Consider the following 13,394-nt stretch of genomic DNA (forward strand, 5'->3'; position numbering starts at 1 on the left):
TTCTGTAACAACCACATTGAGTGGATAGAGAATATATATCCTCTACCCCAAATATTGTTTCAGAGAAACAATACTAAAACTAGGCTTTATCTTTAATGTACCAACAGTGGAAAAGCATTGGGATTTGTCAGAGGAAACATCCATCTCTCTTCACACAGAGGAGGAGGTTTCATACACAGGTATGAACTAAACTAAAAGAGTTTTAGGCCTGAATGAAATTTTTTAGTTTTGCCGCCATCTTTTTTTTTAAATCTATTTTGTTTTGCAAGCAAAACTCAGGATTTAAAGCTGAGTGTAGACTAAAGTTTTTTATTATACCTGGGGCAGGCCAATATTTTTCCTGACAGTGAAGCTCTTTGAATTTCTCTGCTCTCAAGAGCCTTAAATCTTCCATCATGACTTCTTTTTGTTTTCCTGGGTGAAGCTTAAGAATTTAATTAGGTCCTGTATTGGATGCAACCAGTGTGCTGCCTGTCTCTCTCTGCCCTGTGAGGGGAAGCTGCCTGGCCAAGTCCCTACTAAATATGCAGGTGCTCTCCTCTTCTGGCTGGTCTGTCCTCCCTTCCCCTTCTCCTAGTCTGTCCTCCCTTCCCCCTCTCTTCAGCACATCCTGAAGTAGTGATAAAAGAAAGGCTCCTTTGACCCTTCCTCTGCTGCCCTGTCAGCACTTCAACTCACTCTGGGGCTAAGACAACCCAGAGTGCTCCAAGCTATTGAGAAACCCCATTGTTGAGCAGTCTGGGTGTTTCAGCCCTGGGGTGATTTAAAAGGTCTGTACAGCCACAGCAGTAAGACTTGGTCTCACTGCAGCAATATAAGTGGTAGGATGGGCAGGACACCTGCACTGGGAGTTGTGAGAAGAGGAGAATTGCAGGAGAAGGCACTTTGCTGGCCTCCCAAATAACAGGATGGGGGAGAAGACCAGCCAGCAGCCTGTAAAGATGGGGGAGAAGAGCCTGTGAAGGGAAAGTGAGCCAGCTGTCCCCAGAGAGAGAGGAGGTCAAGGTCTTCAGGCCTCCCCCAGAAGGCAAGTTGAAGTGCAGCGAATGGCATAAAGCTTTCTTGGGCAGCAGAGTCTCCTGGCCAGGACATTTTGGTCTGAATGTGTCTTCTTTTGTAACCAAACCATGAAAGTTGCCAGTCTCAATCAATTTCATCTTGAGTTTATGAGTTCAGACTTACATGACACTTAAAATTAAACTTTTGGGCTCTGAAAATTTATGCACCAGCCCTGCCAGAAAGTTATGAAGAAACTGAGCATATTTCACACAGCCCTAAAAAGAACACTTGTTACCAGAAGTGGGAGATTTGCAGATTGTGGCTTCAGGCATCTTAAAAAAGCAGCCACTTATTTGAACTAGACCCTGACAGCAGCTTGCTTCTGCAAGCCAAGATTAGGTTGTTCCTTACAGAATGTAGGTAGAAATACTTACACGTATTACTGCCAAGTAGATTCCATCTACCAAGAAGAAAGTCCCCAATTTAATGGCTATTGCAGAGATCCTAAAAGGTCATCCAGATGCCAGGGCACACTGTAGTTTATCCTGGATACCTTCACATGCTAATAACCAGCAATTTCAGTGACAGAAGAAAAAAATACCTAGTACTGTTTCAAAAAGAGAAGAAGGTCCACCAACAAAGTGTCTACTCTCTCCTGGATGAATCTGCAAAATTGAACATAATCTACATAATAAGCTTTTTGGAGTCTTTACAGTTAAAATCATGTCATTTTCCAGATGTGGACATGGGTTGCTTCTAATTTACTCAAGCACAGGATCACTGCCTACTTCCATCTGTGCAAGTGGCTTCTTTGTACTCCCTCTCCCATCTTATGCTAGGGCGATGAGGTTGGAATGTTCATCTGTTCTGTACAAATTCTTGTCTCAAGTGACTGTCAGAGGGCTCTTGCTGTATTTACTGGAGAATCTCAAAGAGAGCCACAGAGCCACATATGTGTGAAGGACTCTGCTCTCCTCATATGGAAAGGGGCAGTCACTGAGGTCACAGAGGGGCTGAATTTTCTCAGAATTTGATTGGAATGTGTAGAAATGCACTGTTGGCAGAAGTTGGTACAGCAAAGAGCATCTGCTAATATGTATATGTTGAGATATGTTATGTCTTTTTGTTGTTGTATAAAACTATTGTTTAATGTTTCCATAGTACCTTGTCAGTCTGCACAGTTGCCTTGACAATATGGGAGCCACATATATGTTAGATACCCTTTTTTATATATCTTTCTTCTTGCCTCTAGTGTTTGTGCTTCTGTCTGTTGTTTTTTAAAGTTCTTAAAAGTAAATATTCTGTATCTTTAAAGTGCCTGACGTTCCTGAGAAAGTAGTCATAGAAGAAAAATTACCGATTTCTATTACTAAAAAAGTGAAGAAGCCACCAGCTAAAGGTACATTGGATATAGCATTAGATTCTATAATATAGTTCTAAAGTATTAGAACATATGTTCTTTGTATGTCAGTGCTGTAAATGTGCTGTGTATTCTGCCTTGTTTTTACTGAACATTCTTGATTTGATTTAGATCTTACATTACAATGCTTCATAGCTTTATAATACTGTTCATTTTTGTGATGACTTTTAAAATTCTTTAAACTGATATCTTTTTAAAGTGTCTGAAGAACGTAAGACAGTTGTCCAAAAAGAAAAAGTATATGTTGAAGTTCCCCAGTATGAAGAGGAAGAAGAGGTCACCCACTATGAAGAAGAAGTCACCCACTATGAGGAAGAAGAGGAAGTTACCCACTATGAAGAGGAAGTGGAAGTTACCCACTATGAAGAGGAAGTCACCCACTATGAGGAGGAGGATGTTACCCAATATGAAGAGGAAGTTCCTCAATACGAGGAGGAGGAGGAGGAGGAGGAGGAAGAGGAAGTTCCCCAGTATGAAGAAGAGGCTCCCCCACCAGTGAAAGGTATAATGAAATTTTGGGATATAATCATACAGAACTCTTCTGTTTTGCAAATATGATTTTCTTTTAATTACTCCAGTACATTATTTTAACTTTGTTATGATAATTAATTATTGGTGTGTGTTACAAAGTATGTTGCATGTTTGAATACTTACTGTTCATTACAATTTTTGTAACTATAATCAGCGTTTCATGTTGTAAATAAGCAATTGGTAGCATAAGGGAGTCTGTGCAATCAGATAAGGCAATGAATGTTACAGTCAGTTTTATCTCATGCTGGTTTGAGACCTTATCTTGTTATCAGTCCATATTTTAAATTCCCATTGACTAAGTTCAAGTTCCATAATCACAAGAAAAGACATTTGTATCCCAGTGATGGGTGGCCTAAGTGAACAAAAGTGCCTAAGTGATTTAGGAACACAAATCCCATTCACTTTCACTTTGGTGCTTTGGAAAATCCTAAATCATCAGTGGGATTTTTTTTTAACATCGCAGAAGCCAGAAATAGAAAGGGCTGATTAGATTATCCAGTCCACCTCTCAGAGTTTTTAAATATTTTCATAGGGAGAACAGTTGGTGAGTATGCTTGGAAGTCTCCATCACCCTTGCATATTATTCTCCACTGACAGGGTAATCAGGTCAACCTTCAAAGGAGAGGGAACTTTTCAACAAAACATTGTATTGTAAGAATATGTCTATTTGTTGATTCTGAAACAGTTCTCAGGAAATGTTAGGCTTCAACTAATCTCCCAATCCTAATATTAAAAAAAAAGTTTCTCACTGTCCTGTTTTGATGCTTTCAAAACAAAAAAAATTCAATGTTTGGTTTGAAACAACTTTTTAAAAGATGTTAGTTAATTTATACTAAACATTTTGTTTTAAAAATGTTGAAATTGACACTAAGCATTGTAATCAACCTAATCCATCTATTTAAAATTGTTGGTTCATCAACATTTTTGAGATTTCAACTTTTTGCCCTAATTTGTGGATGGGATATTTTTCAAAATCTCAAAGTTCCTCATAGGACAGAAAAACCTTTCCCCATTCAGCTCTGTGTCCAACACCTCACATCATAACACAAAGTCAAAGAGTAAAATCCAGAACTGCCAGTGTGATTTAGGAGAAGTCCAAATTTCAAAAGGAAGTTAAGGACTTATCAAAATTTTTGTTTTATATTTTCCCCATAGTGGCTCCACCCTAGAGGTGAATTTAGGATTTACTTTGATCAGCTAATACAGGGTTTCTCAAACAGGGTTCGCCACTTGTGTAGGGAAAGCCTCTGGCGGGCCGGGCCAGTGTGTTTACCTGCCCCATCCGCAGCCGATCTCGACTTCCACTGGCCGGGAATCATTGCTCCGGGCCTATGGGACATTAAGATAAATTTGCCTTGCCAGATCAATGGCCAAGTAAGAACTGCAGGATTTGGCTCATTACAAATAAACACATCTCTTTATTGTGCTGTTTCCTGTCTTTTTAATATTAAATTGATGTTGAGTAGTACCTGTTTGTGCTGGAGTAACTTTCTTGCACTGCAATTGAGTTCTTGTACTTTATGTTCCTGTTGTTTTGTAAGTAAACTCCTAAAACAAAAATGGTATTTTTAAAGTGCCTGAGGTGCCCAAGAGACCTATCCCAGAGGAAAAAGTACCTGTTCCCAAGAGAAAAGAAGCTCCTCCAGTGAAAGGTACATCACCTCTTCTCTGAAGTTATCAGACTTTGTTTAGTGTTTAATTAACTTTACTATTATTTGAATGTTTGCTGCATAATTGTAGCCATGTTGGTTCTAAGATATTAGAGAGATGAGGTGGGTGAGGTAATATCTTTTATTCGACCAACTTCTGTTGGTGAAAGAGACAAGCTTTTTTGCTTACACAGAGCTCTTCTTCAAGTCTGGGAAAGGTACTCAGTGTGTCACAGCTAAATATAAGGTAGAACATAAGGAGTTGAGCATAAGGAGTTAACACATGTTGCAAGACACCATTCAAGGTGATATGGGCAGTTAGCATCTCTGCAGTCATAGGACAAAGGAGGGTTAGCAGGTTACAAATTGTTGTAATGAGCCATAAATCAAGTGTCTTTATTGAGTCCATGATTTTTAGTGTCTAGTAAAGTTATGAATTTAATCTCCCAAGCTCATGTCTTGAAGATGTTGCACAGGTTTACTTTGAGGATGAGGACTGAGAGGTCAGATATGAAGTGATTTGAAAAATGTTAACCCGGGGTGATAGAGTTTTTTTGTTGTATGTTTGATATAAACATTTATTACCTTGTTCTTTGGGAGGCATATCTTCATTTGAAATCTTTGTGAACATGTCTTTTTGCTTTTCTGTTTGGAATGGTATGTGTGAGGTATTCTCAATCAAAATAATGTTTTAAAGTGCCAGAGATGCCACAGAAACCTGTGCCAGAAGAAAAAATACCTGTTCCTGTGCCGAAAAGAAAGGAAGCTCCACCAGCCAAAGGTACAACAGTGTGTGATTCAATGTACATCACAATCTTTCATTCTTTACTCACCTTTTCATCATTCAATGTATCATAATGAGAAAGATATTTCTGTTCTTGAGAATTGTTATTCTGTGGTCTTATGTTTCATGTCACTGTTCTGTATCTTATGGTTCAAAAATGAAATTCTCAAAGTACAATAATATCTTTAAAGTGCCTGAGGTGCCAAAGAAAGCTGTTCCAGAAGAGAAAGTGCCTGTTCCAGTGCCTAAAAAAGTGGAGGCTCCACCAGCGAAAGGTACATCAGTTTGTGCTTCATCCAAGCAATTCTGCCATTGGTTGCTCACATATGGAACATTACAAGTAAGGGGTCTGATCCTGTTCCAAAAGAACTCAATAGCAAAACTGCTCATTGATTTCAGTGGGTTCAGGATCAAGCCCGCACTGTGAATGTTTCTATAATGGAGCGTTTAAAAAACTGGTTTTTTCTTTACACATTTGTACCCTGTGTTTTATGTTGTCTTTCTATTTCGGAGTGGTGGAAAGGATAACAATGATTCATAAATCAAAATAATATTTCTTAAAGTGCCTGCTGTCCCAAAAAAAGCTGTTCCCGAAGAGAAAGTTCCTGTTGCTGTGCCTAAAAAACCAGAACCCATCTCTGCACCTAAAAAACCAGAACCCATCCCTGAGCCTAAAAAACCAGAACCTCCGCCACCTAAAGGTAATCATCTTCTAACGGAGACTATTTATATATATTCAAAGTTTTTGTGTGTATACACTTACTGTATATGTGTCTATATATCTGTGTGTTTGTATAATATAAAATTTTTTGTTCCATTGAATCTTTCACATCCAAATAAATTTAAGGCACCTTTGTGTAATTCCCTACTTATATGTTGTTTTAAGTGTTTGCTGTCTTCTGTTTTCTGTTTCTGATGTTGTACTAACAATTACATTTGTTAAAACAAAATATCTTTAAAGTGTCTGAGGTGCCCAAGAAAGATGTCTCAGAAGAAAAAGTACCTGTTGCTGTTCCTAAAGTAAAGAAAGCTCCACCAGCTAAAGGTACATAATTTTGGGGTATATGGAAGTGAGTGTTCTGTCATTTGGACATTGACATTTCAGTGGAATTTGGTTTTGGTGATCACAATTTAGATCCTTATTTCCATACCCCAGTGTTAATTGTTAAGGAATAGTAGGGCTCACACAGGGCTTGATCCTGCAGCATTGAAATCAATGGGAGCTTTGGCACTGACTTCAGTTGGCTCAGAATCAGACCTTTAATGATCAGCTGGTTTCCAATGATAATGATCTGCCAAGAACAAAACTAAGAGCCTTGTTGTATGCTAATCAAAGCAGCAGTGCCCTGCACATAGTGTCTGTGTGGCATAATGTGTCTTTTAAACAAAATATCTGGTAGAATTCTCTTTGATTTTCCCTTGGGCAAGGATGTGATATGATCCCTGTGTCCTGAAGAATCTCCCATAGTTAGCCTGAGAGATCTGCAGTACATTCTAAAATCTCACAGCATGCACAGCCAAATCTACTCCAGAAAAAGGGTATAAACACATCTGACTGGGTAACAAGAACTCAAATCCTAACTGTGCAAAAGCAGAAATGAAGACAACTGAGTATAGACAGCATCCAATGATGTTGAACAATTTATGCCCGTTCAGCAGAGTGGTTTACAGCTAAACTAGAAAGCAAACACACTGGTAGCTCTTAGTATGCAAAATAAGATGCCAAAAGGATTTCTATGTCCTCCCTTTTTGTAATATGTGAATATGTGTTGCTAATACTGTTTGATTGGTAATGATGTGTCGTAGATAACCATCAGTGGGAAACTTACCCAAGCTGATCCTTACAACCCAATTCCACTGTAACATTACTATGAAATACACATACAGAATATTCTTTGTATCAGTGATTATTATCGTGCAAGTTTGTATCCTTGTGTTTTATGTTGTTTTTCTTTCTGATGTTACTTAAAAATGAAATTCTTAAAATGAAATAATATCTTTAAGTGCCCGAGGTGCCAAAGAAACCTGTCCCAGAAGAAAAAATATCTGTAGCCATTCCTAAAAAAATGGAGCCTCCACCTGCAGAAGGTACATGAATTAATTGCAAGGCAAATAAGCAGTATTATTATTCCCTTACATTTTCCATAACCGCACTAACATCCAATCTGAGGCTGAGCCTGCATCCACTGAAGTTTTGAAATTGACTTCACTGGGATTAGGCCTTACAAGATACAGTTGTAATTTTGTCCCATGCATTTGTATTCTTGTATCTGTGTTGTTCTTCTGTTTCTGATGTATACAATTTCTCAGATTGCTAACATAAGAAAACATCTGCAAAGCGTTTGAGTTGGGTGAAAAATCTGTCCCTGTACAGAAAGGGTCTGTTGTTTGTAACCTGATTCCACCTTAAAAACACTTACAGTATGTTCTTTAGCTCAGTTCTTGCTTTTATTGTGTCCTGGAATTTTATGTCCTCTTTCTTTTTCTGGTGTTGCTTGAGAATGAAATTTTAAAACTTAAATGTCTTTTAAAGTGCCAGAGGTGCCTAAGAAACCTGTCCCTGAAGAGAAAGTACCTGTTCCTAAAAAGGTTGAGGCTCCAACAGTTAAAGGTACAGTAGCTTAAAAATGAAAATATGAACACTGACACTAATAATGTGAATTATTCAACTTCTTATACAAAGCATTTTAATATATGTGCCTTGTGTTACTTCTGTGTTTTGATATTTGTTTGTAGATTTATATTTCTGTTGTTTGTAAATTTTTGTGCTTGGACATTGTTTTTGATATTGTGTAACAAGAATACTAAAACCAGATAATGTCTTTAAAGTGCCTAAGGTGTCTAAGAAAGTTATTCCTGAAGAGAAGATACCTGTTGCTCCTCCTAAAAAAGTGGAGCCTCCAGTTGTGAAAGGTACATGCACCCTTGACAGCTATCATATTTGTTAAAATTGTTGAATTTATTCTAACACCAGCGTTTTCTGAATGTTCTGTCAAATTTCTGTGTATTCTTGTCTAGAAGATTAATTGTTGTGCTACAAAATCGTGAAACTGTTTTGTGTTACTTTCTTATTTGTATTGCTTTGTTAAACCATTTAAAATTTCTAAAAAAAACCCCATATCTTTAAAGTCCCTGAGGTACGTAAGAGATCTGTTCCTGAAGAAAAAGTTCCAGCTGCTGTTCCTAAACCAAAGGAAGTTCCTCCAGCTAAAGGTAGAGACACACCTTACTGAATTTCTTCAAAAGATCTATTGCTTTTACTTGTTCCTAAAATATTTTGGAATGTAATCACTTTTCATAGAATCTCTCTTCCTTTTTACAAAAACTTCTTGTTGTTGTATTTATAAGATGTGGTTTTCTGTTGACTCTTTTTGTCTTACTCTGTATAAGTCATTTCCAATACTTTAAAAGTAGTAACAGTAATAATACTATCTCCAAAGTTCCTGCGATACCTAAGAAACCCACCCAGGAAGAGAGAGTGCCTGTTCCTGCTGCTCCCCCTGTTCCTGCAGGGAAGGAGTACAAATATGAGTATGAGGAGTATGAGAAATATGAGACCTATGAGGCTATAGAAGAGTTTGAGGTTCCAGAGCATGAGGAGATTGAGTATGAGGAGATTCCAGAGCCTGAAGAGATCTATGAGGAGGTTCTGGAGCCAGAAGAGATTGAGGAGTATGAGGAGGTTCCTGAACCTGAAGAGGTCTATGAGAAATATGAAGAGGTTCAGGTGATTGAAGAAGTCTATGAGAAGCATGAGGAGGTTAAGAAGGCTGAAGAGGCGTATGAGGTCACACCAGCTATAGGTACACCAAATCATGATTTTTCATTGTTAAGTCTGTATGTCAAGTTTCCCCCTCATGCTCAGTCCTCCTTTCAGTACTCAAGTCTGTGATTTTTGTCTTCAGTCCTCCTTTCTGTGTCTGTAGTCAGTGGTGATATTCAACTTGAGGGCCATTTCCCCTCCTGCACTTCAGAAAACCTATTTGGGGGTAGAATGAGAAGACTCCCACTGAGCCTTCAAAAGCAAAGACAATTTTGTTTCACTGTGACTAGAGCAATTTACACATTGCATAAATGGCTGTCTTATGATGCAATTCAACTATGGTCTACATCCAGTATAATTATGAGTGGCAGCACTATTTCCTTTTAAGAAACATTTTGCCCCGCAATAATTTTCAACCATAGAGCAGCTAAAACTTAGTTAGAACCTTTCTTCCCATCATTATAATTTGAAATTCCCCATACCAACCAGATAGTGCTTTGACAATGATCATTTCCCACCCTGCTGAAAAAGGATCTTCCTCAGCTTTCAGTTGCTCACATAACTTTGAGCACAGTAATTGTTCTCATCTATATTTGTGTGTGTGATAAGGACGTGGTTCTACAAATATGTGATCTTTGCTCTTCATGTCTTACATTGATCCTATATCTTTGCAAGTAACTTAAAAAAATCCCTAATAAAATGTCTTTAAAGTGCCTGAAGTGCCTGAGAGAGCTGTGCCAGAAGAAAAAGTACCTGTTGCTGTTCCTAAAAAAGAAGCTCCGCCAGCTAAAGGTACATCAGCTACTGGATAAATTTAAAACTGAACCCTCTGTCTCCCCAGAATCCCAACTTCCAATAATGAAGGTCCCTCCTACTATTTGATCATTAAGACTGGAGTTTTTATTTGCCAATTGAGTCAAAATTAGGATTAAGATACAAAATCAACAATATTTCTTTTAAAACACAAAGCCCTGCAGATCCTTTCTCAGAAGGTAATTTTCTTCTGGATCCTTGTATGACATATAAGGAATGGAAAGGTAGGAAATTTATTCAAACAAGGGCCCACCCCTCTATTCCTTGCTGATGAGTAACCTCAAATCTGTTGAGCCTTTTTTTCACCCTCCGCTCTTCATGTCAAATGAGTGAACAGTTTCTACCCATATCTTCAAAAACAGTGAGGATCTTTCTCACTTATAGCTATAATTCTAGGGGGGAAGCCTGGCCCCATTGAAGTCAATGGGAACAGGATTTCACTCCTGGTCTGTTCCCTATATCATGCTCTACTAATACAGTAGAAGGCCAGGGATAGTACTGCCATTGGCAAGGTAGCATACTTTCTGATGTAGGCCAGAGCTCTATATTGTTCTCACTATAGGGCCATATTTGCACAAAACACCCTTTGTGCCAAATCTGCTAGTCCTTACTCATACAAATTATCCTACTGAAAGTCAGTGAGAGGCATTTTTGGATAAGGATTTAGGCCTTGATCCAGCTTTTACTGAAGTCACTGAGAAACTATCAATTAACTTTAATGGGGCCAAATTGAGGCCAAAACTAGAGTGTAGGATTTACCTTCTAAAGTTGAATGGGAGTTTTGCTTGCATATCAATAGCAGGATACGACTTTTTAGTTCATGCAATATTTCATAATCTGTATAAAAGGACTATTTAAAAGTCCATCCCAATCTGAAATTAATCCAATAAGGAGTTAGTCATGTGTATTGAAAGGAGATTGAACACACCAAGAATCAGGAAGCACAGGCATGGCCACCAGCTAACAAGTTAATAAAGTTGACATAGGACGCTGTGTGCTCATGTTCTTTTAATTTCTGTGACATTTTCTGTTGAATTAAAATTTTATGTTTGGTTTCTTGTGTCATTTTTATTCTTAAATAATATAAATATTGCAAAATTCCTAAAAGAAAGCAATGTCTTTAAAGTTCCTGCACTGCGTAAGAAACCAGTCCCAGAAGAAAAAGTACCTGTCGCTGTTCCTAAAAAAGAAGTGGCTCCCCCAGCTAAAGGTACCTTTATTCTTTGTTGTCATTATGAAACAATGAACTCTTACTTAAGTCTTTGATCTTCATTGTTTGTTGCGTAAAACAGGAATATACTCTGTCTCAGTGATTCTTTGTTTGTCCTAATTAAGTATGATCCTGTGTCTCACGTTGTCTTTCTGTTCGTAATGACTTATGAAGTAGTATATGTAAGATTCCTAAAAAAATACCATATCTTTAAAGTGCCTGAAGTACATAAGAGAGCTGTACAGGAAGAGAAAGTAACTTTGGCTGTTCTTAAAAGGAAGGAGCTTCCACCAGCTAAAGGTACATGAAAACTATAGTTAGACCTATTCTTCTCTCATATCTTCATCAGCATGAATGTCCTGCAAGAAGCATTTAATTCTCACTTGTTTGACAAGCGTGTCTTTCTGGGCTTTGCTGTTCTTTTTTCTGACTTCCTCTAAGTAACTTTAAAAGTTCTAAAAGTTAAAAAATGTCTTTAAAGTGCCTGCCATACCCAAGAGAGCTGTCCTTGAAGAAAAACCACCCACTCCTACTCCTGAAATACAGGTTCCACCATTGAAAGGTAGAGGAACCTTTGACTGGAATTTTATGGAAATACTTCATCTTTATCTCACTCCTAACTAACAGCCGTTAAAGTGTAATTGATGTTCTTTGTGATATAGCCAAGGTCCCTAGTATCCTGCAGCACCTTCGATTCTGTAATGAGGAGTAAGAAATTCTGAGTCAAACACTTCACTTGCGTCATGCAAGTGAACTGGAAAGTAACTGCACTTTACTCTCTTGAAATTAGGGGGAAAGGGGTCCCCAACTTTTTAGTTCTAGAAGTATATTAGGCCCCAAACTTTTTAGTGCTAGAAGTATATAAGTGAATTTTGTTTACATTTGTTTAAATTGAAAATGTTAGAAAATAACTTATACACATTATTTGTAAAGAAGGCTTTTAAATATGTATTTAAAACTGGTTGTGCCACAGATATCAAGTTGAAATAACTCAAGGTAGTCCCTTGTATCTTGGAAAGAAAGGAGGGCAAATACAAATGGAAAAGAGTGAATGGAATCTATTCCATGTGGGACCACACTTCAAATCATTCAAATCTGTGGTATTAACTCTGTAATTGAATAATATCAGCTCCTACAGAGCTGCAGAGTACTGGAGACTTTGGCAGTACTTTTTTATTAGTTATTCTTTGTTGTGTTTATCTTTAATAAATAATAATAAATAAATAATATCTTTAAAGTGCCTGAGGTTCCTGAAAGAGTTGTCCCTGAAGAAAAAGTATCTACTATTATTCCTAGAAAAGAGGAAGCTCCTCCATATGAAGGTACATCAGCTCTTCACTGGAGTTACAAAGTAACAAACTGCAGAGAATTAGTCAATCAGCTTCATAGTGCAGTCTGTTTTCAACATAATTAGAGGGACACCGTCAAATTTAAATTTAAAGAAAAATGATTTACAGTTAGTTTCAGACACATCCCCATCACCGCTCTTGAGTCTCTATGCCTTTTGTTTCCAATCATATTATTCTATTTTTAAAATATTTTTCTTTCCTATGTTACTTTCTGGGAAAGACTCACAAATAAATAGGCTCGGCTTCTGATTCAGGAAAGCATTTATGCAATGTTTAACTTTGATGGGACTTGAGTAGGTGCAGCTTAAAAGCTGTCTTGAGTAAAGCTTTGTGCTTTCCTGGGCATAACTGACTACTCAGGAGAAACTGTGAAATTTACTATAAAAAAAGTGCAGTCCAATATAAAAATTAAACTAACTGGAAAAACAGAGAAAAAATATATATCCTATAACCCTATACGCACACACACACACAATCTTTTTTAGTAATCTTAATTGGTATTGCAGCAACAGTAGGTAAAAAAAAATCAGATAGAAGCAAAAGTGATATTTAAATTGATGATGTCTCCTTAATTTATGCATGTGTTCAGGTAGTTATGTTGCTTTATGTGTCTGCATGTTTGCATTATACATTGTCTTTCTAATCTTTGTTTTGCAAATATTTTTGAAATGTCTAAAATGAGCTAATATCTTTAAAGAGCCTGAAGTTTATGAAGACATTCTCCCTGAAGAAAAAGTTCCTGTTGCTCCTACAAAACAGGACGTTCCACCAACTAAAGGTATATCACATGTTCAAGCAATTCATAAAGCAAAGAGCTCCACTACCTTACAGTTATTCATCCTCATGATCCATATCCGGTTCCATGCAAATAATTCA

General features: G+C 37.5%; 1 protein-coding gene across 1 annotated transcript in view; it reads left to right on the forward strand.

The window, feature by feature from the left end:
- TTN (titin) overlaps nt 1-13,394 on the forward strand; it is a 308,951-nt gene that overhangs the window by 159,762 nt on the left and 135,795 nt on the right. The window contains 19 exon segments of the mRNA XM_030580102.1: nt 108-179; nt 2,315-2,398; nt 2,619-2,921; nt 4,525-4,602; nt 5,297-5,380; nt 5,575-5,658; nt 5,947-6,084; nt 6,345-6,428; nt 7,388-7,471; nt 7,917-7,994; nt 8,213-8,296; nt 8,513-8,596; nt 8,824-9,186; nt 9,858-9,938; nt 11,086-11,169; nt 11,386-11,469; nt 11,651-11,731; nt 12,408-12,491; nt 13,216-13,296. Of these exon segments, the coding sequence (XP_030435962.1) occupies nt 108-179; nt 2,315-2,398; nt 2,619-2,921; nt 4,525-4,602; nt 5,297-5,380; nt 5,575-5,658; nt 5,947-6,084; nt 6,345-6,428; nt 7,388-7,471; nt 7,917-7,994; nt 8,213-8,296; nt 8,513-8,596; nt 8,824-9,186; nt 9,858-9,938; nt 11,086-11,169; nt 11,386-11,469; nt 11,651-11,731; nt 12,408-12,491; nt 13,216-13,296 (2,115 nt within the window).

Source organism: Gopherus evgoodei, chromosome 11, assembly GCF_007399415.2.
Source record: "Gopherus evgoodei ecotype Sinaloan lineage chromosome 11, rGopEvg1_v1.p, whole genome shotgun sequence".
Classification (NCBI taxonomy): domain Eukaryota; kingdom Metazoa; phylum Chordata; order Testudines; family Testudinidae; genus Gopherus; species Gopherus evgoodei.